The sequence below is a fragment of the Poeciliopsis prolifica genome, unplaced genomic scaffold (genome assembly GCF_027474105.1).
Source record: "Poeciliopsis prolifica strain line A6 unplaced genomic scaffold, Auburn_PproV2 SCAFFOLD044, whole genome shotgun sequence".
NCBI classification, from domain to species: Eukaryota; Metazoa; Chordata; class Actinopteri; order Cyprinodontiformes; family Poeciliidae; genus Poeciliopsis; species Poeciliopsis prolifica.
Genome location: NW_026562419.1, coordinates 1,158,313 through 1,183,139, shown reverse-complemented (window position 1 = coordinate 1,183,139; position 24,827 = coordinate 1,158,313). Strand labels below are relative to the sequence as shown.

Sequence of the window (24,827 nt, the reverse complement as noted above, 5' to 3'; positions counted from 1 at the left end):
TCAGGAGCACAGCAATTAGAAAAGACGAGGTTTTGGCTTTTTCTGTCGAAGTTTAATTTGATTTAAAAGATCCCAGTGTTACTCAGAACTGAAATGGAGGAGCCAGGAAATCAGATGGATTCCATAACATTCTCTTGTTCCATCTGTTTGGATTTACTGAAGGATCCGGTGACTATTCCATGTGGACACAGCTACTGTATGAACTGTATTAAGGACTTCTGGGATGGAGAAGATCAGAGGGGAATTCACAGCTGCCCACAGTGCAGACAGAAATCCAAACTGAGGCCTGTCTTGGTGAAAAATGTGCTGATGCAGATTTGGTGGAGGATCTGAAGAGAACTGGACTCCAAGCTGCTCCAGCTGATCACTGCTATGCTGGACCTGAAGATGTGGCCTGTGATGTCTGCACTGGGAGGAAGAGGAAAGCTGTCAAGTCCTGCTTGGTCTGTTTGGCTTCTTATTGTGCGACTCATATTAAACATCACTATGAGGTGCCTGCACTGAAAAAACACCAACTTTTCAACCCCTCCAAGAAACTCCATGAGAGCCTCAGTTCTCTTCATGATGAGATGATGAAGATCTTAATGAATGAATTTGAAACGGTCTCGGCTGCCGCAGAAATGACTGAGAAGCAGAAGAAGCTCCAGGAGAGTCGACAACAAATCCATCAGAGAATCCAGGACCAAGAGAAAGATGTGAAGCTGCTTCAACAGGAGGTGGAGGCCATCAATGTCTCTGCTGATAAAGCAGTGGAGGACAGTGAGAAGATCTTCACTGAGCTGATCCGTCTCCTCCAGGAAAGAAGCTCTGATGTGAAGCAGCAGATCAGATCCCAGCAGGAAACTGAAGTGAGTCGAGTCAAAGATGTTCAGGAGAAGCTGCAGCAGGAGATCACTGAGCTGAAGAGGAAAGACGCTGAGCTGGAGCAGCTCTCACACACAGAGGATCACACCCAGTTTCTCCTCAACTACCCCTCACTGCCAGCACTCAGTGAGTCTACAGGATCATCCAGCATCAAGATCCGTCCTCTGAGACACTTTGAGGACGTGACAGCAGCTGTATCAGAGCTCAGAGACAAATTACAGGACATCCTGAGAGACACAGGGACAAACATTCAACTGGCAATAAGTGATGTTGATGTTCTGCTGTCAGAACCAAAACCGAAGACCAGAGCTGAATTCTTGAAATATTCAACAGAAATTACTCTGGATCCAAACACAGCTCATACACAGCTGTTATTAACTGAGAGGAACAAAAAAGTAACAATAATGAAACAACAACAATCTTTTTCTGATCATCCAGACAGATTTACATTTTATGATCAAGTTCTGGGCGTCCAGAGTCTGACTGGACGTTGTTACTGGGAGGTGGAGTGGAGAGCTGAAGCAATCCATGTTGCTGTTTCCTACAAAGACATCAGCAGAGATGGGACTGCAGATGAATGTGTGTTTGGATTCAATGACAAATCTTGGGTGTTAAGTTGTTATGCAAAGGGTTATACATCTTTACACAACAGAGTTAAGACTCCAGTACCAGGTCCAGTTTCCTCCAGAATAGGAGTGTACCTGGATCACAGAGCAGGTATTCTGTGTTTCTACAGCGTCTCTGAATCCATGACTCTCCTCCACAGAGTCCAGACCAGATTCACTCAGCCGCTACATGCTGGGATCCGACTTTTTGATCTGGGAGACTCTGCAGAGTTCAATATAACTGAGTAGAACAGCAAAGAATCGCAACAAAATACTTAGCTATGACAGGTCAGAATGAAAAATACCTTTCATTTTCAGTGATTTTCAAACAATAGAAAAAGAAAAACTTAACAGTATTTCTGCTTTGAAATATTCACATTGAAAACAAAAATCAATGAAGAAAATGTTTTAATCTGCAATCATAAGTTAATGTAGATTTTGAAAAGTGTGTAAAAATGAATTGTTCTTAAATAGGCTACATGATAGGTTATATGAAATAATGTTTTACTAAAATTTAATTTAACAGGTTAGAATTTATGATTTATATTTTCATGTCAAATATTTTTTCTTATTTCCTCCAATGTGCAAGAGAGAAGCACACAAATGATATGAAGACATTTTTCATTTTAGTAAGTTTATACTTTAAATATTTTTTCTTGTTGATTTATATTTTCTGACTGTATGCTAATAAAAGTCTCCACAGAAAGAAATGAGTCTCCATCTTGTTTAAAAGGCATCAACCTGCTAAAGTACAGACACCACTTCAACATTTCCCAATACAACCAGTTGTAAAACTGGCATGTTAGTTATTGCAGATCAAATTTGTCATGTAAAGTCAGATAGCATGTTAGCTGTAGCTAATAAGCAAATATAGCTAGTAACAGAATGTTTGGCTAAAGGAGGCTAATGCAGCCATTAACTTCTTACTTTTCTTTCACATACAAGCCACTCCTAGACCAGTTCTGGTTCTCCTGGAGTTTTATTGCCTTTAAGAGTTTTACTGTTTGCTACATATATCCTCAGAGAGATTTCTGCAAAGCCAGCAGCACAATGCAACAAACAGTCCGGTTGCTACATACACCTTAATGAGGAGTTATTGCTGCAAGGCAATGGCTTGATGTAATCTCTTGGGTTTTCTTAGAAAGAAAAGTTTTTAACCAATTTTACTAGTAAGCTGAAGTTGACTAAATGGATGGACTTTTTATATGTGTTATTTAGTAAGAGCAATGCTGTATATAAAATAAATATACAGAAAATGGTCAACTGGAGTCCAGAGTCTGAAGTAAAATGTTTAAAACACAAGAAATGATGTGAGAAATGCAGCAGCTGAAGTCTTTGCAGATAATTTGCCCCTCCCAACCGCAGCTCTGGGTTAAACTCCTCCTTTGGGTTCAACACCGAGTTTCAGCTGTGCTGCTGCATTTCCTGCTTCCTTCGTCTCACTCCTCTGAAAGCTTCAAGATCAGTAGAATCACGCAGTTGATCACAAACTGCTGCTGATCAGTAAGTAACAAACTGGAGTTTGGCTGCTTATGGGACAAATCAGGAAGAAAAACCTGAGACATTCAGAGTTTTTGAGAAGGGAAAAGACTGAGAGGAATCAGATCTGTTTGGATCTACTGAAGGATCTGATGACTATAACCTGTGAACACAATTACTGCATTAACCTCATTATTATAGTTATTAACAACAACAATAATAATAATTCATTTTATTGATGACACCCTTCGTATTTACTGAAATCTTCAGTAAACATGTTCAACAATCAAATGCAAATAAAAACGCAAGTATGATAAAGTAAAACAGGAACCTTACAGATTAGGTATTAAAACAGGATGTTTTGTTTAAAGGAGAACATGGAAAAACACTTCATTCAAAGAAAAAGCAGCGTATTTCGGTTGAGGTACAAGTTGATTATGTTGAGCATGGTGAGTATTAGTGACTTTTCAGCTTTGTATGTGTGATTAATTTGCAGTGTGGACACAGAGCAGAATGGGTTTCCATTCCTGCATGTCCTGCAGTTGGTTTGCTGCAGGACAGCTGACTGAGACCAACTGCAGTCCTCAGGAAGCAGGAGGGACCACACTGCTCACTCTGAACAACTTTTGAAGAGGAATTGGAGTTTTAAAAGTTGTCATGAAAGTCTCTAATTACAGAAAAAATTAGCTTGACTGTTTTCCTTGTTGCTCTTTTGAAAAAGAGGGTCTGAAAATTTACTAAGTATGACAACAAAGTCTCTAAGTTGTCAACTGTGTCTCTTTGGTCTTGTCCAGAGGTGCACGTACTCCCTCCATTTAGCCGCAAATGATGCATTCCCATGAAGACAGTGAAAAGGAGATTTTGTAGATCTTAGCAGGGACAGCAAATCAGGATGAAGAACAGAAATTATGTGTTTCATGTCAAGGTACTCTCATTAGGGTCCTGGTAGACTGTTCTGCATTATCGTATTTTTTGTATGTCTTTCCTAGGAATCCCAAAGAGAAGTTCATTACAGTAATCAAGTCTGGAGACGACGAAGGCATAAACAAACTTCTCTACATCTTTCCCAGAAGTTAAAGACTTCTGGGAAAATCAAAGGAGAAACCACAACAGGCCCGGTGAAGGAAACAGTTCATACTGAGTCCTGCTGGTGAAAAATCTGAAAAAGACTCCAACTTGAACCAACTGCTTCAGGTTTCTGCTAACCCTAAACCTGCCCTCGTCATGATGAGGTGATGAAGATCCTCCATAGTACTGATCAGGATTGTATCTGTTATTTCTGCACTATGGCTGAACTTAAAGGTCATGAACCAGTCCCAGCTGCAGCAGAACCAGAACAAATATTCTTAAAATATTCACAAGAAATCACTCTGGATCCAAATACTGTGAATGGGTTTCTGATATTGTCTGAGGGGAGCAGAAAAGTGACAAGAGGGGAAGAACAACAGTCTCATCCTGATCACCCAGACAGATTCGCTGGTTTTTGGTTTCAGGTCCTGAGCAGAGAGAGTCTAACTGGTCGTTGTTACTGGGAGGTGGAGTGGAGAGGAAGATTAGTTTATGTTGCAGTTTCATACAAAAACATCAGCAGAGCAGAAAGATGTAAGGAATGTTTTTTTGGACTTAATGATAAATCTTGGTCATTACGTTGTGACAGAAAAAGTTACACATTTTGGCACAATGACATTGACACTCCAGTACCAGGTCCAGTTTCCTCCAGAGTGGGAGTGTACCTGGACCACACAGCAGGTATTCTGTGTTCTACAGCGTCTCTGAAGCCATGACTCTCCTGCACAGAGTCCAGACCAGATTCACTCAGCCGCTACATGCTGGAGTTTATATTTATCATGGCTCCTCTGCTGAGTTCATTAAGATGAAATAGTCAGCAGTGATCTGAGGTGGCTGGGCCCAGATTTAGTGAGACATAGCGGAGTTGATTCTCCCTGAGATTCCTCTATTATTATTAACTATGATCAGAAGTAGAGCAATGGTGATCATTTCACCATCAGTGGCATGACGCCACTGAAGCACATCTGTGCTTTATAGACGCTAACTAATTTCCAGGTCAGCAGAACATTAACTGATGTAACTAACACTACAAAGTTTTGTAGAAAATGTTTTAATGACATTTGTATGCATTAAAATGTTATAAAAATCTGTAGTTTCTGCCTTATTGATGCTGAATGCCAATTATATATCTTTTTCCCCATGCAATAAATTCTCTGTCTCAAATAATGTCAATCTACTCTACAAATAAAAATCTTATAAATTGTTTCTTAGAGACTTAATGAGTCGAAGAACTCATATTTATTTCTTTAATTAAAAGAGAAAAGGGAGAGCATTACAATAAGCAAATCAAAGCTGAAGTTTGTATGTTTGTGTTTCCCTTAGAAAACCAACCAGTTCAGCAGGTTAAAAACATTATGACATAAATTGTTTCCTTCCTCAGGCAACACAGATAAAGGTGTCCAAAACTTATTCAATACTTCATTAGATAACCCCAAGTTACCCAAAGAAATTAGATAAATCTTTTTAACAGTCAAGTGTTAAGATTGGAGATGAAGTTAGCTCCAGTAGGCTGATGGTGCAGATTTAAACTGATTTTTCACATGGATTGAAATATGGCATGACGCCACTCCCATCTTGAAAAAGAAGGCAGTTTAACAGTTTATTTCCTGGTTCTTTCATTTAAACCTCAGACAAAGTCCAAGCCACTGCATTGTGAATTTGAGGAGTCGACAAATCAACCTGCTGAAGCTCGATGAGAAAAAGACAAATTCTGGTTTGGCTTATTCTGAAGCACATCTGTTTGCAAAAAAGGAAAGAAATACTACAGACGTTCAAGGTGAAATGGCACAGAGGCGAAATCAGAAAGAGTCAGCTAAATACTCTTGTTCCATCTGTTTGGATCTACTGAAGGATCCGGTGACTCTTCCCTGTGGACACAGTTACTGTATGAACTGCATTAATGACCACTGGGATGGAGAAGATCAGAGGAGAATCCACAGCTGCCCTCAGTGCAGGAAAGAGTTCATACCGAGGCCCAACCTGGAGAAAAACATCATGTTAGCTGATTGGTGGAAGATTTGAAGAAGACTGGACTCCAAGCTGACCACTGCTATGCTGGACCTAAAGATGTGGCCTGTGATTTTTGCAGTGGAAGGAAGAGGAAAGCTGTCAAGTCCTGTCTAGTTTGTTTGGTGTCTTACTCCCAAAAGCACCTTCAACCTCACTATGAATCACCTACGTTTAAAAAACATCATCTGGTTGAAGCATCTACTGAACTTCAGCAGAGGATCTGCTCTCGTCATGATGAGGTGATGAAGATCTTCTCGTACTGATCAGCTGTGTATCTGTTATCTCTGCACTATGGATGAACATAAAGGCCATGAAACAGTCCCAGCTGCAGCAGAAATGGCTGAGAAGCAGAAGAAGCTCCAGGAGAGTCGACAACAAATCCATCAGAGAATCCAGGACCAAGAGAAGATGTGAAGCTGCTTCAACAGGAGGTGGAGGCCATCAATGTCTCTGCTGATAAAGCAGTGGAGGACAGTGAGAATCTTCACTGAGCTGATCCGTCTAATCCAGGAAAGAAGCTCTAAAGTGAAGCAGCAGATCAGATCCCAGCAGGAAACTGAAGTGAGTCGAGTCAAAGATGTTCAGGAGAAGCTGCAGCAGGAGATCACTGAGCTGAAGAGGAAAGACGCTGAGCTGGAGCAGCTCACACACAGAGGATCACACCAGTTTCTCCTCAACTACCCCTCACTGCCAGCACTCAGTGAGTCTACAGGATCATCCAGCATCAACATCCGTCCTCTGAGACACTTTGAGGACGTGACAGCAGCTGTGTCAGAGCTCAGAGACATCGTACAGGATCCTAAAGACCCATGGACAAACATCTCATTGGCAAAAACTACAGTAAAGGTTTTGCTGTCAGAACCTGAACCAAAGACCAGAGCTGGATTCTTAAAATATTCACAAAAAGTCACTCTGGATCCAAACACAGCACACAGGAAGCTGTTTTTATCAGACGGAAATAGGAAAGTAACATCAAAACTTTCCTCAACTTCTGTATTACGGTATCATTTCAGTGATCCAAGCAGATTCACTGATTATAATCAGGTTCTGAGTAAAGAGGGTCTGACTGGACGTAGTTACTGGGAGGTGGAGTGGAGAGGAGGAAGAGTTGCTGTAGCAGTTTCATACAAGAACATCAGCACAGAAGGAAGGTCAGATAAGTGTTTATTTGGATTCAATAACAAATCTTGGGCATTATATTGCGGCAGAAACAGTTACACTTTTCATCACAACAACATTGAAACTCCTGTACCAGGTCCAGTTTCCTCCAGAGTGGGAGTGTACCTGGATCACAGGGCAGGTATTCTGTGTTTCTACAGCGTTTCTGAATCCATGTCTCTCCTCCAGAGTCCAGACCAGATCACTCAGCCGCTACATGCTGGGGTCCGACTATTTGATGAGGCAGATTTTGTTGAGTTCATTAAAGTCAAATAGAGTCAGAACAGCATAAATGAACCAGTGAGATATTCACACCTAGGGGCAATGGGAAGAAGCCAGAGTACCCAGAGACAACCCATCCATCCACAGGGACAACATCCAAACTCCATGCAGAAAGACCCCGGGACGGGAATTGTACCCAGGGCCTTCTTGCTGTAAGGCAACAATGCTACGAACCATCGCACTGTGCAGCACACGTGATAAGACTAAACACAAAAGAAAATATTCAAAGTTGAACTGGGCGAAGATTTTAGCAAGTCAAGACGCATAACTCTGAGGGAAAGCTCATTGATGCAAGAGTAATAGAGAGAAAAACTGGTTTAACACGTTCTAATTATATAACTTCTTTCTCAATGCAACTTTTAAGAAAATTAGTCATCATATCCCCACATATCAAAGTGGTTCTAAATAATGAAATGCATTTTACTGTATTTGAATATATCTGAGAGGATAGATTATGTAGTTCCAAGTCTGTTTGCCTTTTGAAAAGTGCCTTAAGACATCTGTTGTAAATTTCTCCAATTTTAATGCGATGAATAAAATGAAATTAAATGGATGGATATGTCCTATTGACTTCAAGGCATCAGGTATGTAATTTTTCATCAGTACCTCTTCAGTAACCACTACCTTATCAAGAAGTTCACTCTGCAAAAACAACCTCTGTCCTCTAGAGTACTGATAACAGCAATAAAAGCCACTCCCATTTGTCAGGTAAACAGTAGGGAGTGGCTGGTTGTTCATTTCCCTAAAGGAAGAGTCACACAGTATTACTGAAACTCTGCAGCAGAAACATCAGATGGATTCTGCTAAATTAACTTGTTGTATTTGTTTGGATCTGCTGAAGAGTCCGGCAACTATCCCCTGTGGACACAGCTACTGTATGAACTGCATCAGGTCTTGCTGGGATCGGGAAGATCAAAAAGGAGTCTACAGCTGCCCTCAGTGCAGGAAAAGTTCACAACAAGGCCCGGCCTGGTCAAAAACATTGTGCTTTCAGAGTTGGTGGAAGATCTTAAGAAGACTGGACTACAAGCGGCTCCAGCTGATCATTACTATGCTGGACCTGAAGATGTGGCCTGCGATGTCTGCAGTGGGAGGATGAAAGCTGTAAAGAACTGTCTGGTTTGCTTAGCCTCGTTTTGTGAGAAACACATCCAACCTCATTATGAGTCTTTTACTTTTAGTAAACATAAACTTGTTGAAGTTTCAGTGAAGCCCCAGCAGAACTTCAGCTCTCGTCATGATGAAGTGATGAAGATTTTATTTGATAAATTTAAAAGAGATCCAAATGCAGCAGAAAGGACAGACAAGCCGGAGTTTGAAGTAATGCGACAACAACTCAAGCAGAGACATCAGAACCAAGAGAAAGATGTGAAAGTGGTTCAACAGAAGATGAGGAGCATCAGCGTCTCAGATGATAAAGCAGAGGATACCAAGGTGTCACTTCCCTCCTCTAACAAAAAGAGGGTGAAGAGCAGACCTTTATCAGTGCCGATACCGCCTGGTCCAGACCCAGTCCCAGGTGGTGGTGTCTCTCCAAACATGAAGAAATTGATCAAAAACTTCAACAAAGATAAACCAGCACCTGTTCCCACCTCCATTCCAACAAAGATTTGTGGTAAATGTGGCAAGGATTTGTCCAGCACTCAACCAGCTTTGAAGGCAATGGGCAAAGTTTTCCACTTCAGCTGTTTCTGCTGCATCAGATGTCATCGCCCCCTGCAGGGCTTGCAGTTCTACGACAAGGAAGGCTCACCAGAATGTGAAAGTTGCTACGTGACATCCCTGTCTTCCTGCTCTCAATGCGGAGAGAAATCACTGACCATATCCTGAAGGCCATGGGAAAGTGCTTCCATGTCCGGTGCTTCCTGTGCAGCACCTGCTCCTGCATGCTGGATGGACTCCCATTTATTGCAGGTGAAGTCAACAAGCCCTACTGTGAACAGGATTACCACAAGCATTTCTCTCCTCAGTGTGAAACCTGTAAAGAACCCATTGTTCCGGCTGCGGGCAGTGATGAAATGATAAAACTGGTGGCTCTGGGGAAGAACTACCACATCGAGTGTTACCACTGTGAGGACTGTGATCGACCATTGTCAACAGAAGTAGATAAATATCAAGGTTATTCTCTAAATGGCAGGGTTCTGTATTAAGTGTCACAGCAAGAGAACCAGGAAGTGATTGACTGATGTGGGATCTTTAGGTTGGACCAAATTTAAAAGCATGATTTCTCTTAACATTTTTTTTGATAAGTTCATACAAGTTCTGCACTGAATAAAAACTGGTTTATTGCAGATCTTATATAAGTCTTCCAACCAAGTTTGTTGTTAGAAATACATAATGTTTTAAAGCACTTAGCAGATTTTTTAATACAAATACTTGTTTTCAAATACACGGTCAAATTCAACAATATGTGTTCAGATGAGGCTCATTTGTCGAATTAAAAGTATCATTTTGACAATAATCCTTAATCAGGTGTTAGACATACTTTTCATTAAGTCCATATTTCTGTATTAGAATTTGGTTTTGCCTGATGTAATATTCTAATCTTAAATGTCATGTTTTTTGTTTAGCTGTAAGTATAAAATCATCATGATCAAGAGAAATAAAGGTTTGGAAGAATCATTCTGTGAGTAATTAAAAACAACAGTTAGAGAACTGAAAATTATACTAAAAGTATTGCAGCATATTTTAGTTGGTTGTCAAAAAGACCAACTGGATGAATATATGGTACTTAGAGTGACAAAATAATGAAGTAAACTTGAATATAAAATACATATTTCAACAGAAAAAACTGACATCCAAATATAAGTGTTACGCACCATAAAATCTTTCAAACCAAAACAGCAGCAGGTGGTTTATACAAGCTGAAGCAGTGCAACATACTTCCAGTAGCATTGGCTTTTACTTGATCTGTAACATTAACACACACAAATTACTTTGTGAGACAAATAGAACAAAGCCTGAAAACCGACTGAATACTTCTGGAGATAGCAGGTGAAGGTAAGATAAATGTATATTTCTACTGTAGACTCAAACTTGTCTTTGACTTGTCGTAAAGCAAACAGTCACTCCCCTCTCTGCAACACAAAGTTCAGATCTGACAGTCGACAAGTTATTTCCTGGTTCCTCCCTTTTAAAGGTCAAGGCTTGGTAGAATTTCTGTACTGTAAAGAGCAGGACCTGACAATTGCTGAGTACGCAGAGCAGCGAGGGATAAACATGGATTCATCTAAATACTCCTGTTTCCATCTGTTTGGATCTACTGAAGGATCCGGTGACTATTCCCTGTGGACACAGCTACTGTATGAAATGTATCAAAGACTTCTGGGATGGAGAAGAGCAGAGAAAAATCTACGGCTGCCCTCAGTGCAGGAAAAAGTTCATGCCAAGGCCTAACATGGAGAAAAACATCATGCTATCAGAGTTGGTGGAGGATCTGAAGAAGACTGGACTCCAAGCTGCTCCTGCTGATCACTGCTATGCTGGACCTGAAGATGTGGCTGTGATGTCTGCAGTGGGAGGAAGAGGAAAGCTGTCAAGTCCTGCCTGGTCTGTTTGGCTTCCTATTGCCAAAAACACCTTCAACCTCACTATGAATCACCTGCGTTTAAAAAGCATAATCTGGTTGAAGCATCTACTAAATTTCTGCAGAACATCTGCTCTCGTCATGATGAGGTGATGAAGATCTTCTGTCGTACTGATCAGCAGTGTATCTGTTATCTCTGCACTATGGATGAACATAAAGGCCATGAAACGTCCCAGCTGCAGCAGAAATGGCTGAGAAGCAGAAGAAGCTCCAGGAGAGTCGACAACAAATCCATCAGAGAATCCAGGACCAAGAGAAAGATGTGAAGCTGCTTCAACAGGAGGTGGAGGCCATCAATGTCTCTGCTGATAAAGCAGTGGAAGACAGTGAGAAGATCTTCACTGAGCTGATCCGTCTCCTCCAGGAAAGAAGCTCTGATGTGAAGCAGCAGATCAGATCCCAGCAGGAAACTGAAGTGAGTCGAGTCAAAGATGTTCAGGAGAAAGCTGCAGCAGGAGATCACTGAGCTGAAGAGGAAAGACGCTGAGCTGGAGCAGCTCTCACACACAGAGGATCACACCCAGTTTCTCCTCAACTACCCCTCACTGCCAGCACTCAGTGAGTCTACAGGATCATCCAGCATCAACATCCGTCCTCTGAGACACTTTGAGGACGTGACAGCAGCTGTGTCAGAGCTCAGAGACAAACTACAGGATGTTCTGAGAGACTCATGGAGAAACATTGAACTGGCAATGACTACAGTAGAGGTTTTGCTGTCAGAACAAGAACCAAAGACCAGAGCTGAATTCCTAACTTACTCAAAACAAATAACTTTGGATCCAAATACAGCACATCAAAGTTTGTCATTGCTTCAGAGAAACAGAAAAGTATCGTTAATGAATCAGACATATCCTGATCATCCAGACAGATTCACTGGTTGGTCTCAGGTTCTGAGCAGAGAGAGTCTGACTGGACGTTGTTACTGGGAAGTGGAGTGGAGTCAGGACTGGGAAGTGGAGTGGAGTCAGGGAGAAGGTGTTGAAATAGCAGTTTCATACAAGAATATCAGCAGAACAGGAAGATTAGATGAATCTAAGCTTGGCTTTAATGACAAATCTTGGGCATTACGTTGTGACAGTAACTTTTGCACATTCTGGCACAACAAAGTAAGTACTTCCATTAAACGTCCAGTTTCCTCCAGAGTGGGAGTTTACCTGGACCACAGAGCAGGTATTCTGTCTTTCTACAGCGTCTCTGAATCCATGACTCTCCTGCACAGAGTCCAGACCAGATTCACTGAGCCGCTACATGCTGGACTTTGGCTGTTTAATCATGGAACTGCTGAGTTTATCTTGCTTAAATAGAGTAACTGAACATGCATAATAAGACGTTTCTATTCAAACTAACAGCTCAAAACAGTTCATCACTAAGTATCCACGCATCCAAAGTCACACTGAGAAGCTGGAATTAAATCCACAATTTTTTTTACGTTACCTATAGCTCCAGTCCTGATGACATGATGACAAGACAGTGAAGCTAATCGTAATGAATTTCATATTAAGATCATTACAAAAAGAAAAGAGTTAAATGTAAAAACACTTAGGACATTCAAATTGTCATTTTTAACTGGCTGGACTATGCAGACAGTTAAGGCAAAAAATATAAATAAATTTGGAGACACAGACAATCAGGGCAGGAGTTGTGTAAATGTAAATTTCTGTGTCTTTCATGTCACTGATTCTGAAGTACGCAAATTGAATTCTATCTTTTCCCACAACAAGGACTTTTGTATGTGGGTTAAAACTTCCAGATTCATAAACCACAATGTTTTTTGGCATGCTGTACTTTTGAACCACTAGTCTCACACACAAGAGGTGCAGGTGAATCCACAGCCACTGTTCTGCTGGATATTTACTTAAAGGAGGAAAAGGAGTTTCATCTTTTCACTTTTGCCAAATGCTTGTCAGAATCATGTCAGCTGCCTTATTAACTGAAATGTTTTGTAACTGAAATGTTTGTAAGATTGACTGAACTGAGTATTTCTGAATATGATCGGAATCTGTTTGTAATTTGCCTTCAGGTTTGTTGTGAATCAGTGCTATTTTATTAAACTGAATTAAATTGACTGATGAAGGAAACATAACCTGTATAGGTGCCATCTATTCTGCTGCACTAGGTGATGTCAACACAATATAGCCAAACATTGAGATGATATGAGGGTTTATTAATAAATTTTCTTCAGAAAGTATTTAAAAGTTACAATGAGATATGCTGTTTCCAGGAAATGTTTTTTAAAAACAGTGTGGATCTATCTCTCCTTTTTTATCGATTAAACAAACTTAGAAATACTAACTTATGGATAAAACTACACAGATCCTAATTTAAATACAAACTTTTGATTTTAGAGACAAAATTCAGAGTAGATTGAGATTAGTGTGCGACCAAAATTCAAAGATATTTGATTAAATTTCCTGCAGGTGTTCTGGATTAGCAGGCTTGCTTTTGTTCTCTCCAACATACAAACACAGGTTTATATTGCATCAATGTGGCCTGCCTTTGGTCCTGAATAAAGTCTTGATTTAGTAAATAAGGAGGCTCTTTCCAGACACTTTTTGTAGAATAAATCAGTCCTAGAATATGAAGGCGACCAGGTTATTGTGTTACGTTTGTAGTGCTGCAACAGGACAGGTGGAAACAGAAAAAGACAGATTGACTGTACTGAAACTGGCAGGAAGGACATTCTAAAACGTATATTTGCCAATGCAAACAGTTATTTTTCTCTGTCTGTCTCTTCCCCCTGCTCCGTTCTCAGCACTCTTCTTGTTTGTGACTCACCCTGACTGAGTCTAGTTGGGCAGTTTGTCATGCAACAGCAAGCGAAAGCACAGAGAACGGGGAGGGACTTGGAGTTGTCTGACAGATAAATGTAAAATGCATTGCAAGTAGTTAAGAAGTGTTTTAACTACAGTGGTAACAGCAATAATAATTAATTTAAGCTTCTTTTCAAAGGAAAGAAAGAATATCACAGAGAATTCCCTCAGACAAATCCATGGCACAGACAAGGGGTAAGTCCAGACAAATCTCTGCAAAAGGCGGTTGATGTTTGTTAAAACCTGAATCCAGGGCGACACCAAGATTGCTAAACTTATTGCTTGACATGTGGTTTCAGATCTCTGAGGTTTGGAAGAGGGGTGTGTAATTTTTAAAACCGACTGTGTCGAAAAGCTCTGGCTTAGACGATGAATAAATATACATAATTGCATAAATTATTAACAAGTTTTCTAAAGCCCAACTACATTTGCAGCTAATTTTATTTCAGAAATATTAAATACTTAAATCGAGACTATTAAATTGCTCAAAAGGTGATCTACTTTTCCAAGAACACAGATAAGAATTTAAGACCTGACGCTTCTTCCTGTGACAGTTTATAGCTCCGAGGTTTGACTCTGAGAGGGAAACGTTTGATATGAGGAACCTGAAAGTTGAGCAACCGTGTTGATAGACGTTGACGAGGCAAAGCAAGGAAATCTGATGGATTCTGCAAAACAATCTTCTATTTAAGTGGATCCTTATGCTCCCTTAAATACATTGTCTATGATCCCAGAATCAATAATTCAGTTTCCTTTTGCAAAACTATGAATAAGCCAGGAAAAGCTTATTCTTTTAGCTGGAATGGAGGAACTAGCTGCATTTCCATTACAAATGTATGCAAATCTTGGCCTGTATTTTGCTAATCTTTAAATTTTTTGATTTTATTTTATTCCATTAAATAAGAATACATTAAAATCGAATGGGAATAAACTAGTTCCCACGGTAAGTAATTAAAAATCATGGCAGTGATGGAAGTACACAGTTACATCAACTACATTCATAATTCAGTCATGGTGCTAGTGTTCAGCATCTGTCAGACATTGAGTGTCATTTTTCAGAGGCATTTTGGAGAAATTGAAGACAGCGATTTACAGAAGAGCTGTGGATTCACAATGACAACAGAAAAACAGGAACTGATGACTTCTATGAGACTCAGAAGTGAAGTGTGAAGAAGTAAGAATAAGAAATACAGCAGCAGTCTTATGTGTTTGTAGATCCTCCCAACAATGGCTGTTACGTTATTCCTCCGATTAAACACAGTTCAGCTGTGTTGCTCCATTTCCTGGTTCATTTCATTTCACATCTGACAGCTTTATGACCGGTAGGATCACTGAGCTGAACAACTGCTGCTGATCAGTAAGTAACAAACCTGTTTGTTCCAGCAATGTTGTTTGGCTACAGGAGGAATAGAAACTAGAGATTCTGTGTTTTTGAGAAGCAAAAAGGCTCAGAGGAGATCAGACGTATTCAGGAAAATTGATTGCTCCATCTGTCTAAATCTACTCAGAGATCTGATTCCTATTCCACATGGACGCAGCTACTGTGAATTGTGTTTAAGACTTTTGGGACACAAAGATCAGAGGATCGACGTTGAGCTGCCCTCAATGTAGGAACAGTTTCTATACTGACAGAGTGAAACTTGAACAGAACACACGTTATGTCTGTGAAAGAAAATCCTAAATTATCCCAACACTTATTCAGAGCAGTGATTTCAAAAGGAGGGGCAAGAAAGTTATGCTCTACATGCTGCAGTCTGAGAATTAGCACATGAACACAAAAGTGCAGATGCGGGTTGAGTCTGAAGGAATAAATATTTCTTTCAATGATTCGCATGATTTCAGGCGCAAAATATTTGCTATGCTCACACTAAACATACATCTCATTTGTAATCCTTGTTTTTCTTTTTTTAAACAAGCACAACCTTTGGGAATTACAATAGGTAATTTAATCAAAAGACGTATCCCAGCTAGAATAATATGGTGTTTTACACATTCTGGGGCAGAACTATAGTTCCAGCAATGTTGAACCATTTCTCATTTCTTCAATTTGTGCCCATTCTTCAGAGAAAAGCAGCCTGGTTATTCCAGTCCAAAAGCTGATGCATGTGCTGCTGGCGCTGCTCCTGATCACGCAGCTCTGGGATTGTAGATGTCATGTCTACTGGTACACTGGTGGTTAAGACATTGTTTGGAGTTTGCTAGGTTTGTTCATTGAGTAATCAGTGAGTTCAGTCTGTCATTCATCAAATTGTTTGTGTACAATACACTGCATTGAGAGGCTTGTATGACTTCTTAGGTGGTTGTGAAAGATGGGGAGGAATCACACGGGATACATATGAAGACTGATCCAGCCAGGGCAGACAGGAAGGGAACCTGTTAAAGTCACAATCATAGAGAAGGGATCTTGGGAATCAGCGAGTAAAGAAATAAGAGAGAGCAAATGGATCATTCATACATCTGGGCTATAACTTGGAGTCCAACCTGAACCAGTTTAGCAAGTTAAAGACAAAGTGACTCAAGGTAACATGAAATTTCTTCTTGTTTTGAGTCCTCATACATTACAGATGAAACTGTCCAAGAACTTTAAAATACTTCGTCAAATTACTGCTTAAAAAGTTACTCACAGAGGATTTATAGAGTCAACAAAGAAGTCTGGAGATTAGCGCCAGTTTATAGTGGTACTAATCAGCTCTTTAATGACACATGCAGTTTTAATCACTCCCATCGTTTGAAACATTGACAACCTAAAAGTTTATTTCTTGATTCTTTTATTCTCAGATCAGTTCAAGAACCAACAACTTAACCTGTTGCAAATCAGTGAGTAAAGAAGAAAGAAAAATCTTTATTGGCCTGTTGATAAACCAGGAGGAAGAAGAACTATAGACATTCAACAGTGAAATGGCACAGCAAGAAAATCACATGGAATCAGCAAAATACTCTTGTTCGATCTGTTTGGATTTACTGAAGGACCCAGTGACTATTCCCTGTGGACATAGCTACTGTAAGAACTGTATTGAAGAGCACTGGGATGGAGACGATGAGAGAAGAATCCACAGCTGCCCTCAGTGTAGAGAGACTTTCATACCAAGGCCTGTCTTAAAGAAAAATATCATGTTAGCAGAGTTGGTCGAGGATCTGAAAAACACTGGACTTCAAGATGCTCCAGCTGACCACTGCTATGCTGGACCTGAAGATGTGGCCTGTGATGTCTGCACTGGGAGGAAGAGGAAAGCCGTCAAGTCCTGTCTGATGTTTTGGTGTCTTATTGTCAGAGTCATGTCCAACCTCACTATGAGGTACCTACACTACAGAAACACAAAACTCGGGGACCCCCCAAGAAACTCCAGGACAACATCTGCCCACATCACGAGGAGATAATGAGGATCTTCTGTCGTACTGATCAGCAGAGTATCTGTTATCTCTGCACTATGGAGGAACATAAAGGCCATGAAACAGTCCCAGCTGCAGCAGAAAGAGCTGAGAAGCAGAAGAAGCTCCAGGAGAGTCCATCACAACAAATCCATCAGAGCCAAGAGAAAGATGTGAAGCTGCTTCAACAGGAGGTGGAGGCCATCAATGTCTCTGCTGATAAAGCAGTGGAAGACAGTGAGAAGATCTTCACTGAGCTGATCCGTCTCCTCCAGGAAAGAAGCTCTGATGTGAAGCAGCAGATCAGATCCCAGCAGGAAACTGAAGTGAGTCGAGTCAAAGATGTTCAGGAGAAGCTGCAGCAGGAGATCACTGAGCTGAAGAGGAAAGACGCTGAGCTGGAGCAGTTCTCACACACAGAGGATCACACCCAGTTTCTCCTCAACTACCCCTCACTGCCAGCACTCAGTGAGTCTACAGGATCATCCAGCATCAACATCCGTCCTCTGAGACACTTTGAGGACGTGACAGCAGCTGTGTCAGAGATTACATATTTACTGGAGGACATTCTGAAAGACACATGGACAAACATCTCACTGATGATCACTGAAGTGGATGTTTACTCTCAGAACCAGAACCAAAGAGCAGAGCTGCATTCTTAAAATACGCACAAGAAATCACCCTGGATCCAAATACAGCAAACAGATTTCTGTTGTTATCTGAGGCTAACAGAAAAGTCACAGCAATGAAAGAAGAACAGTCGTATCCTGATCATCCAGACAGATTCACAGATTCTTTTCAGGTTCTGAGCAAAGAGAGTCTGACTGGACGTTGTTACTGGGAGGTGGAGTGGAGAGAAGGAGGAGTTAATGTAGCCGTTTCATACAAGAACATCAGTAGAGGAGCTTCAAATGAATGTTTATTTGGAGCCAATAACAAATCTTGGTCATTTAGTTGTGACACAGACAGTTACACATTTTTACACAACAAAGTTGAAACTCCAGTATCAGGTCCAGTTTCCTCCAGAATAGGAGTGTATCTGGATCACAGAGCAGGTATTCTGTCTTTCTACAGCGTCTCTGAATCCATGACTCTCCTGCACAGAGTCCAGACCAGATTCACTGAGCCGCTACATGCTGGTGTTGGGCCTTTCTTTAATGGGGATTCAACCGAGTTTATCAAACTCAAATAGGGACCCTGGGACATCAATCAATATTTTGTTGGGTAAGGATCAACTTGATTGTAGAAATTAATGAAAAAAAAAAATCTCTATTGGATTTCAGAGGTTGGAAATTCAGCTGCATATGCACAGTGATAAAAGTGGCAGGTTTGTTTTTGTGACCTTGAGTTTTGAAAGGTGCCCTCAAATAAAATATATTATTTTCTGCTCGTCTTCCTAAAGTTTGATTTTGATCAGTAGATATGATCGGAATTGATTTCTCAGAAATTGTCAGGAAAAACAAGCTCACAAAGTAACGAAACAAAAAAATATATTTGCCCACGTGTTTTAGGTGTGGAAACATTACTGTACTTGAAATTGATACCTTCAATATACGCTGGTTCAATATTTTAACAGAATGGTGACTATTATCTTTTTCTATTATTTTGTTCTGCTAACTAGTGATCATTTCATGTCTCATAATTATAGCTACTGACTGCTGCACACGATCAGGCATCAACCATTTTAAAAGACTTTAAACCACTGTTTTAATGAATCCATGTGTTCATGATTAAATGTATGCAGAGAATCACTAAGAATATTCTGAGTATTTTATAAAATGTGATCATTCTGATTTCAATAACTGATGGTGAGCTAATCTTGAATAAAGATGGTTGAGACAACTTGTAGGTTTGTTGGGTTGATTTCTTGGTGCAACAAGGACAGTTCACAGCCTCTGCTCTGCTCAGTCACATACGAACTCTCAAACATTCCTACTCATCCTTGCACAACGGACTTCCCCTAATACACACTAATACAAAATGCTGCAACTGAAAGATAAAGAGGCAAAACTGTCTCACAGCAGGTAGCGAAGACAGATCAAGAGTTTTATTTTAACAAATACAACGATTGTACAGCAGCTGCTTCTTTACTTATGTAGTTGAATCACTTACAGTCAAGACCAGATATTTACATATCTGGAAATGGCTCATCCTTTTATCTCACTACGTCTTATATCAGGTCATTGGCAGTACCGAACAATGAACACTAGGTGGAAGCAAAGGACTGGACATAAATTTTTAAGACCCATGATTTGTACATGCAAACATTCATATGTTTACGATAAATACATGCATCTTTGTATGGAGTTGCACTAATAAATGACTGAAAATGTATAAAAACTTGACTTTTTCCAAATGGTTGTCATATATGGTATTTCGCAATAAAACAAAACAGAATATTTATCATGACTGGGGACATATTTTAGTAATTAACAGATTTCTCACAAAAATAATGAAAGGATGGAGCCTATGTAACCCAAAAAACATGGTTATACAATGAAGCTGAATTAGTAAACCACAAAACAGATTTCCCAGAAGAGGAAGTCCCTTTTCTGCCTCTGAGAAAAGGGAGGAGTTTTTGATGCAGGAGGAGGAAACCTTCCATCATCTTTTCTATTGGTGTGGCTAAAAATTGTTTGCTTTTCCTGGTTACTGCCCTTTTACGTACTGACACGTTACAGACCAGCTGCGCAGCAAATTTGCTTCCGGGGAAACGAAACCTAACACACCGTAACTGCTCACCAGAGGAGAAATGGCGCAGCAAGGATATCAGATGGATTCAGTGAAATTCTCCTGTTCCATCTGCTTGGATCTACTGAAAAATCCAGTGACAATTTCTTGTGGACACAACTACTGCATGAACTGTATTGGAAGCTTTTGGGATGATGAAGACAAAAAAGGAATCTACACCTGCCCTCAGTGCAGACAGCCATTCACACCAAGGCCTGTCCTGGTGAAAAACACCATGTTAGCAGAGTTGGTGGAGGATATGAGGAAGACTGTATCACAATCTGCTGCTGATGATGACTGCTGTGTGGGACCTGAAGACGTGGCCTGTGACATCTGCACCGTGAGGAAGATGAAAGCTGTCAAGTCCTGCCTGTTTTGCCTGGTTTCTTACTGTGAGAATCATCTTCAACCTCACTATGATGTCCCTGGACTAAAGAAACACAAGTTGGTGAATCCGTCCAAGAACCTCCAGCAGAACATCTGCTCTCATCATGATGAGGTGATGAAGATCTTCTGTCGTACTGATCAGCAGTGTATCTGTTATCTCTGCACTATGGAGGAACATAAAGGCCATGAAACAGTCCCAGCTGCAGCAGAAATGGATGAGAAGCAGAAGAAGCTCCAGGAGAGTCGACAACAAATCCATCAGAGAATCCAGGACCAAGAGAAAGATGTGAAGCTGCTTCAACAGGAGGTGGAGGCCATCAATGTCTCTGCTGATAAAGCAGTGGAGGACAGTGAGAAGATCTTCACTGAGCTGATCTGTCTCCTCCAGGAAAGAAGCTCTGATGTGAAGCAGCAGATCAGATCCCAGCAGGAAACTGAAGTGAGTCGAGTCAAAGATGTTCAGGAGAAGCTGCAGCAGGAGATCACTGAGCTGAAGAGGAAGACGCTGAGCTGGAGCAGCTCTCACACACAGAGGATCACACCCAGTTTCTCCTCAACTACCCCTCACTGCCAGCACTCAGTGAGTCTACAGGATCATCCTGGATCAACATCCGTCCTCTGAGACACTTTGAGGACGTGACAGCAGCTGTGTCAGAGCTCAGAGACAAACTACAGGACGTCCTAAGAGACCCATCAAAAAAAATCTCGCCGACAGCCTCCAAAGCGGATACTTTACCACAACCCAAACATACATCCACTCATCCTATTTCTAATGAACGTATCCCTGGTGGGGACATGACGGACAGGTCGAGAGACCCACAAACAAAAAACTCACAAAAAGCCTCCAAAGTGCCTTTTTTAACACAACCCCATCCGTCCATCCATGCCTCCATTTTCTAACACGCTTATCCCTCGTAGGTTCCCGATGGTTGCTGGTACCAATCGCCAACGGCCAACAAGTGCAGGGTGGGATACAACCTGGACAGGTCACCGGTCCATTGGAGTTTTACCACAACCATTTCAACCAATGAACACAGCGGCCGTAAATTACCGTGAATGTTTCTTAAAGTATTCAAGGAAACTCACACTGAGTAGAAACACAGCACACAAATTTCTGGAATTATCTGAAGGCAACAGAAAAGTAACAATGATGAATGAAAACCAATATTATGAAGATCATGAAAGACAGATTCACTAGAAGGTGGCAGGTACTGAGTAAACAACGTCTGACTGGACGTTGTTATTGGGAGGTAGAGTGGACAGGGAGATCAGTCGCAATAGCCGTAGCTTATGATGACATAGAAAGAACAGGGGACACAGACGAGAGTTCCTTTGGTTTGAATGAGAACTCTTGGGCATTGTGTTGCCAGCCGCATAATTATACATATTGTGAGGTCAGTTATAATGTGGATATTCCTGTCACATTCCCCTGTTCCTCCAGAGTAGGAGTGTACCTCGATCACAGAGCAGGTATTCTGTCTTTCTACGAAGTCTATGGATCTGAGATGACTCTCCTCCATGAAGCCAGAACCATATTCACTCAGCCTCTATATGCTGGGATTTGGCTTACACGTTCAACAGGAACCAGTGCAGAGTTTATTCAGTTAAATTAAACTGAAGCTGAGCAGCTCAGTTTAAATCTCTGGTTTATTCTAGATCATCTTAAAACTTTATCATTTCAAATGTTGAGAAGTTTATCAAGATGTAAATACATTTTTCATGGTTACTTTTAAAATTTTCAAAAATAATTTCTTGTTAACTGATAAAATACTGATTCTGGAAGATGAAAATTTTGGGGTTGTGAATCAATGGTGTGGCAAGTCCAAATGTAAATGAAGCTAAATATCAAAGATAACATCTTGGTTTTAATTATTTCAAAGTGATTTAGTAATAAATTTTCATCTTGGAGTTGTTCATATTAAACCTATAGATTTTGTGTTTTAAATTTTAACTCATAGAAAGGCATTGTTGTAATGGCACGGTGACATATCTTGAGCTGTTTGTCATTTATCTTTCAACCAGGCAAACCACAGAAATATGAAGAATCATTTTATTTGTGTGTTTTATTTGACATGATCAAATTGTGAATTTTGTACATTAGTTAATTTAAAACTGATTTTTTCTTCTCATTGGTTTAGGTACTTTTTTTAAAACTGATTCACCTCTAGAAATCCAAAGATTAGATTTTATTCTTCAAAATGGTGTTTTAACAAAAATAAGACCTATACTGAATTGTTGTTTTCATAAAGAAATTAGTTGACCTTTTCTGTAAGACTGTATTGCAGACATTTAAAAAATAAAGTCATTTTCTTTCCTTCAGTGTGAAGTTGATTTTAAACTTGATACAAAAATGTATAACCACAAAGAAATAGTTTAGTACTGCAATCATTAATAGTAAAATATCAGACTATTTCAAACATAAGAATTTAAAATGAGTTGTATTGGATATGGTTGGAGGGAGATGGAAATGAGAGGCTGAAGAGTTTATTCAACATAAGACAAATACTACAATATTACACTTTCTGGTGCACACAGAAAGTATTCACCATGCTTCACTTTGTTATATTACAGCCTTATTCTAAACTGTATTAAATTAATTTCTTCCCTTGTAATTCTACAAATACCCCATTTTTGACAGTGGGAAAAATGATTGCTCCTCTGACAAAAGTAAAAAAATAAAAAATTCAAAGATATTTTTTTTTTGTCAGGTTAAAAATCTGCAAACTGAATTTGACTTTGTTTTGATGGAGTGACCAGTAAACAGGAATGCGCACAAACTTTATGTAAACAATACTACTACTAATCATTATATTCATCAAATATAAAAAGTCCAAAGTCCTGAAGGTGTCTCCACAACACCCTGTTCTGTCACGTTCATGTAATAAATTCCAGTTCCAATTCCATGTCCTATTAAAGTAAATGTAGACAATATGACAATTCTACCAACTCAATCACAAAACTGAGAAATAAAAGGTACTTCTGCTCCTGCTGTCCAACCCACAGCTATAATTAAGAATATGTGCCTGTCGTTGCTTCTGATCCGATACAAATAGTAAATCTCAACCCTGAGATGAGGTGTTTCCCCCGAGGCTTTAAAAACAGAACCACTGATAAAAAAAAGAAAAAAAAAGAACAATTTGGACAAATCATTAATGTAGAACCACATGCTGATCTCCAACCTTCCATTCATCAGCAAAATAACTTAAAAAGTTGTTTTTTCAATAGATAAATGGTTTATCAATGACCAATTGATTTGACGCCTTTCAGTCCGATTTCCGTCCACAGTACTAAGACTGTCCTAGTCAAAGCATTCAACGACATCCATATAAACACAGACTGTGGAAGAACCATTGCTTAGCTGGATTAGACTCTGGTACTTAAACTTAACCGGAGAGGAATTTATTAGTTTCAATAGAGAACAAATAGAAACCACATGCGGGATACTCCCAGGTTCACTCCCAGAACCCCTCCTAGTCAACATATATATATATATATGTTCCCATCAGGTCAGGTTGTAACAAGAGATAAGTTTTGTTACCATAACTACAGAGAAAATACACAGCTCAAATGATGATGTCACCAGGTGACTCTGAACCCATCCAACCATTTAAACAAAACTAATGAAATCATCTTGGGGCCTAAAGAAGAAAACATGAAGCGTAAGATTCAGTTATTACAGTGACCAGACCTCAATCTGTTTGCAGTGATGAACTCTGACCTGAATCTCCAGTCATATAAAGACAGTTACAAAGACGGCCTTCTATCCTCTGAAGAACATTTTTAGGATTAAAGGACAAAGGTCAGTTATCACTGAATGATTTACCACTAAATTACTTTAAAGTCAAGTTGTCATATTTAGCTTTCAGATCTTCTGAGTCAAGTCTGCTCTGCATCCCCAGAATAAGAACACAGAGAAAAAGCATTCAGTTTATTTGCTCCAGAAACTGCAAAAATCTTTAAATCAAGGCTAAAAAAAACTATTTCTTTAGACAGACAAGTAACAACAGGTGGACAAGTCACACTAGTCTGACAAGTCGAGTTTAGGGAAAAACTCTGATTTAAATAAAGAATTGACAAAGCCTGTGGAAGAGGAAGAAAACTGACTTTTATTGGAAACCTTTAAGACACTTCTCAGACACTGAATTGAAATGGCACAACCAGGAAGTCACGTGGATTTTGTTCGATCTCTCGGGATCAACTGAAGGATCCGGTGATTATTCCCTGTGGTCACAGCGACTGTATGAACTGTATTAATGACCACTGGGATGAGACGATGAGAGGAGAATCCATCTGCCCTCAGTGCAGGAAAGAGTTCATGTCAAGGCCTGACCTGGCTAAAAATAATTTAATGAAGTTATGAAAAAAATAAAATAATTAAATCTGATGTTAAATCGTATTTCAGAAAGGGAGCATCACAGTGAAAATAAAACACGGTAGTGGCAGTATGATGGTCTGGGCTGCTGTGGGATCTGGATAATT

The 24,827-nt window shown here is 40.0% G+C and overlaps 1 protein-coding gene and 6 pseudogenes across 1 annotated transcript; all 7 read left to right on the top strand.

Moving 5' to 3' along the window:
* LOC129376755 (tripartite motif-containing protein 16-like) lies at window positions 1-2,069 on the top strand (annotated as a pseudogene).
* A 3,589-nt stretch (window positions 2,070-5,658) lies between these two features.
* LOC129376751 (tripartite motif-containing protein 16-like) lies at window positions 5,659-7,829 on the top strand (annotated as a pseudogene).
* A 733-nt stretch (window positions 7,830-8,562) lies between these two features.
* On the top strand, window positions 8,563-10,024 carry LOC129376759 (zyxin-like). The gene is given in 2 exon segments (XM_055056332.1): window positions 8,563-9,273; window positions 9,276-10,024. Coding segments are annotated over 2 exon segments (900 nt in total). The 5' UTR covers window positions 8,563-8,714; the 3' UTR covers window positions 9,617-10,024.
* Window positions 10,025-10,475: 451 nt separating this feature from the next.
* On the top strand, window positions 10,476-13,058 carry LOC129376465 (tripartite motif-containing protein 16-like; annotated as a pseudogene).
* Window positions 13,059-13,900: 842 nt separating this feature from the next.
* On the top strand, window positions 13,901-19,077 carry LOC129376752 (tripartite motif-containing protein 16-like; annotated as a pseudogene).
* Window positions 19,078-19,908: 831 nt separating this feature from the next.
* LOC129376757 (E3 ubiquitin/ISG15 ligase TRIM25-like) lies at window positions 19,909-21,253 on the top strand (annotated as a pseudogene).
* On the top strand, window positions 21,253-22,627 carry LOC129376760 (tripartite motif-containing protein 16-like protein; annotated as a pseudogene).
* Window positions 22,628-24,827: the final 2,200 nt, after the last annotated feature.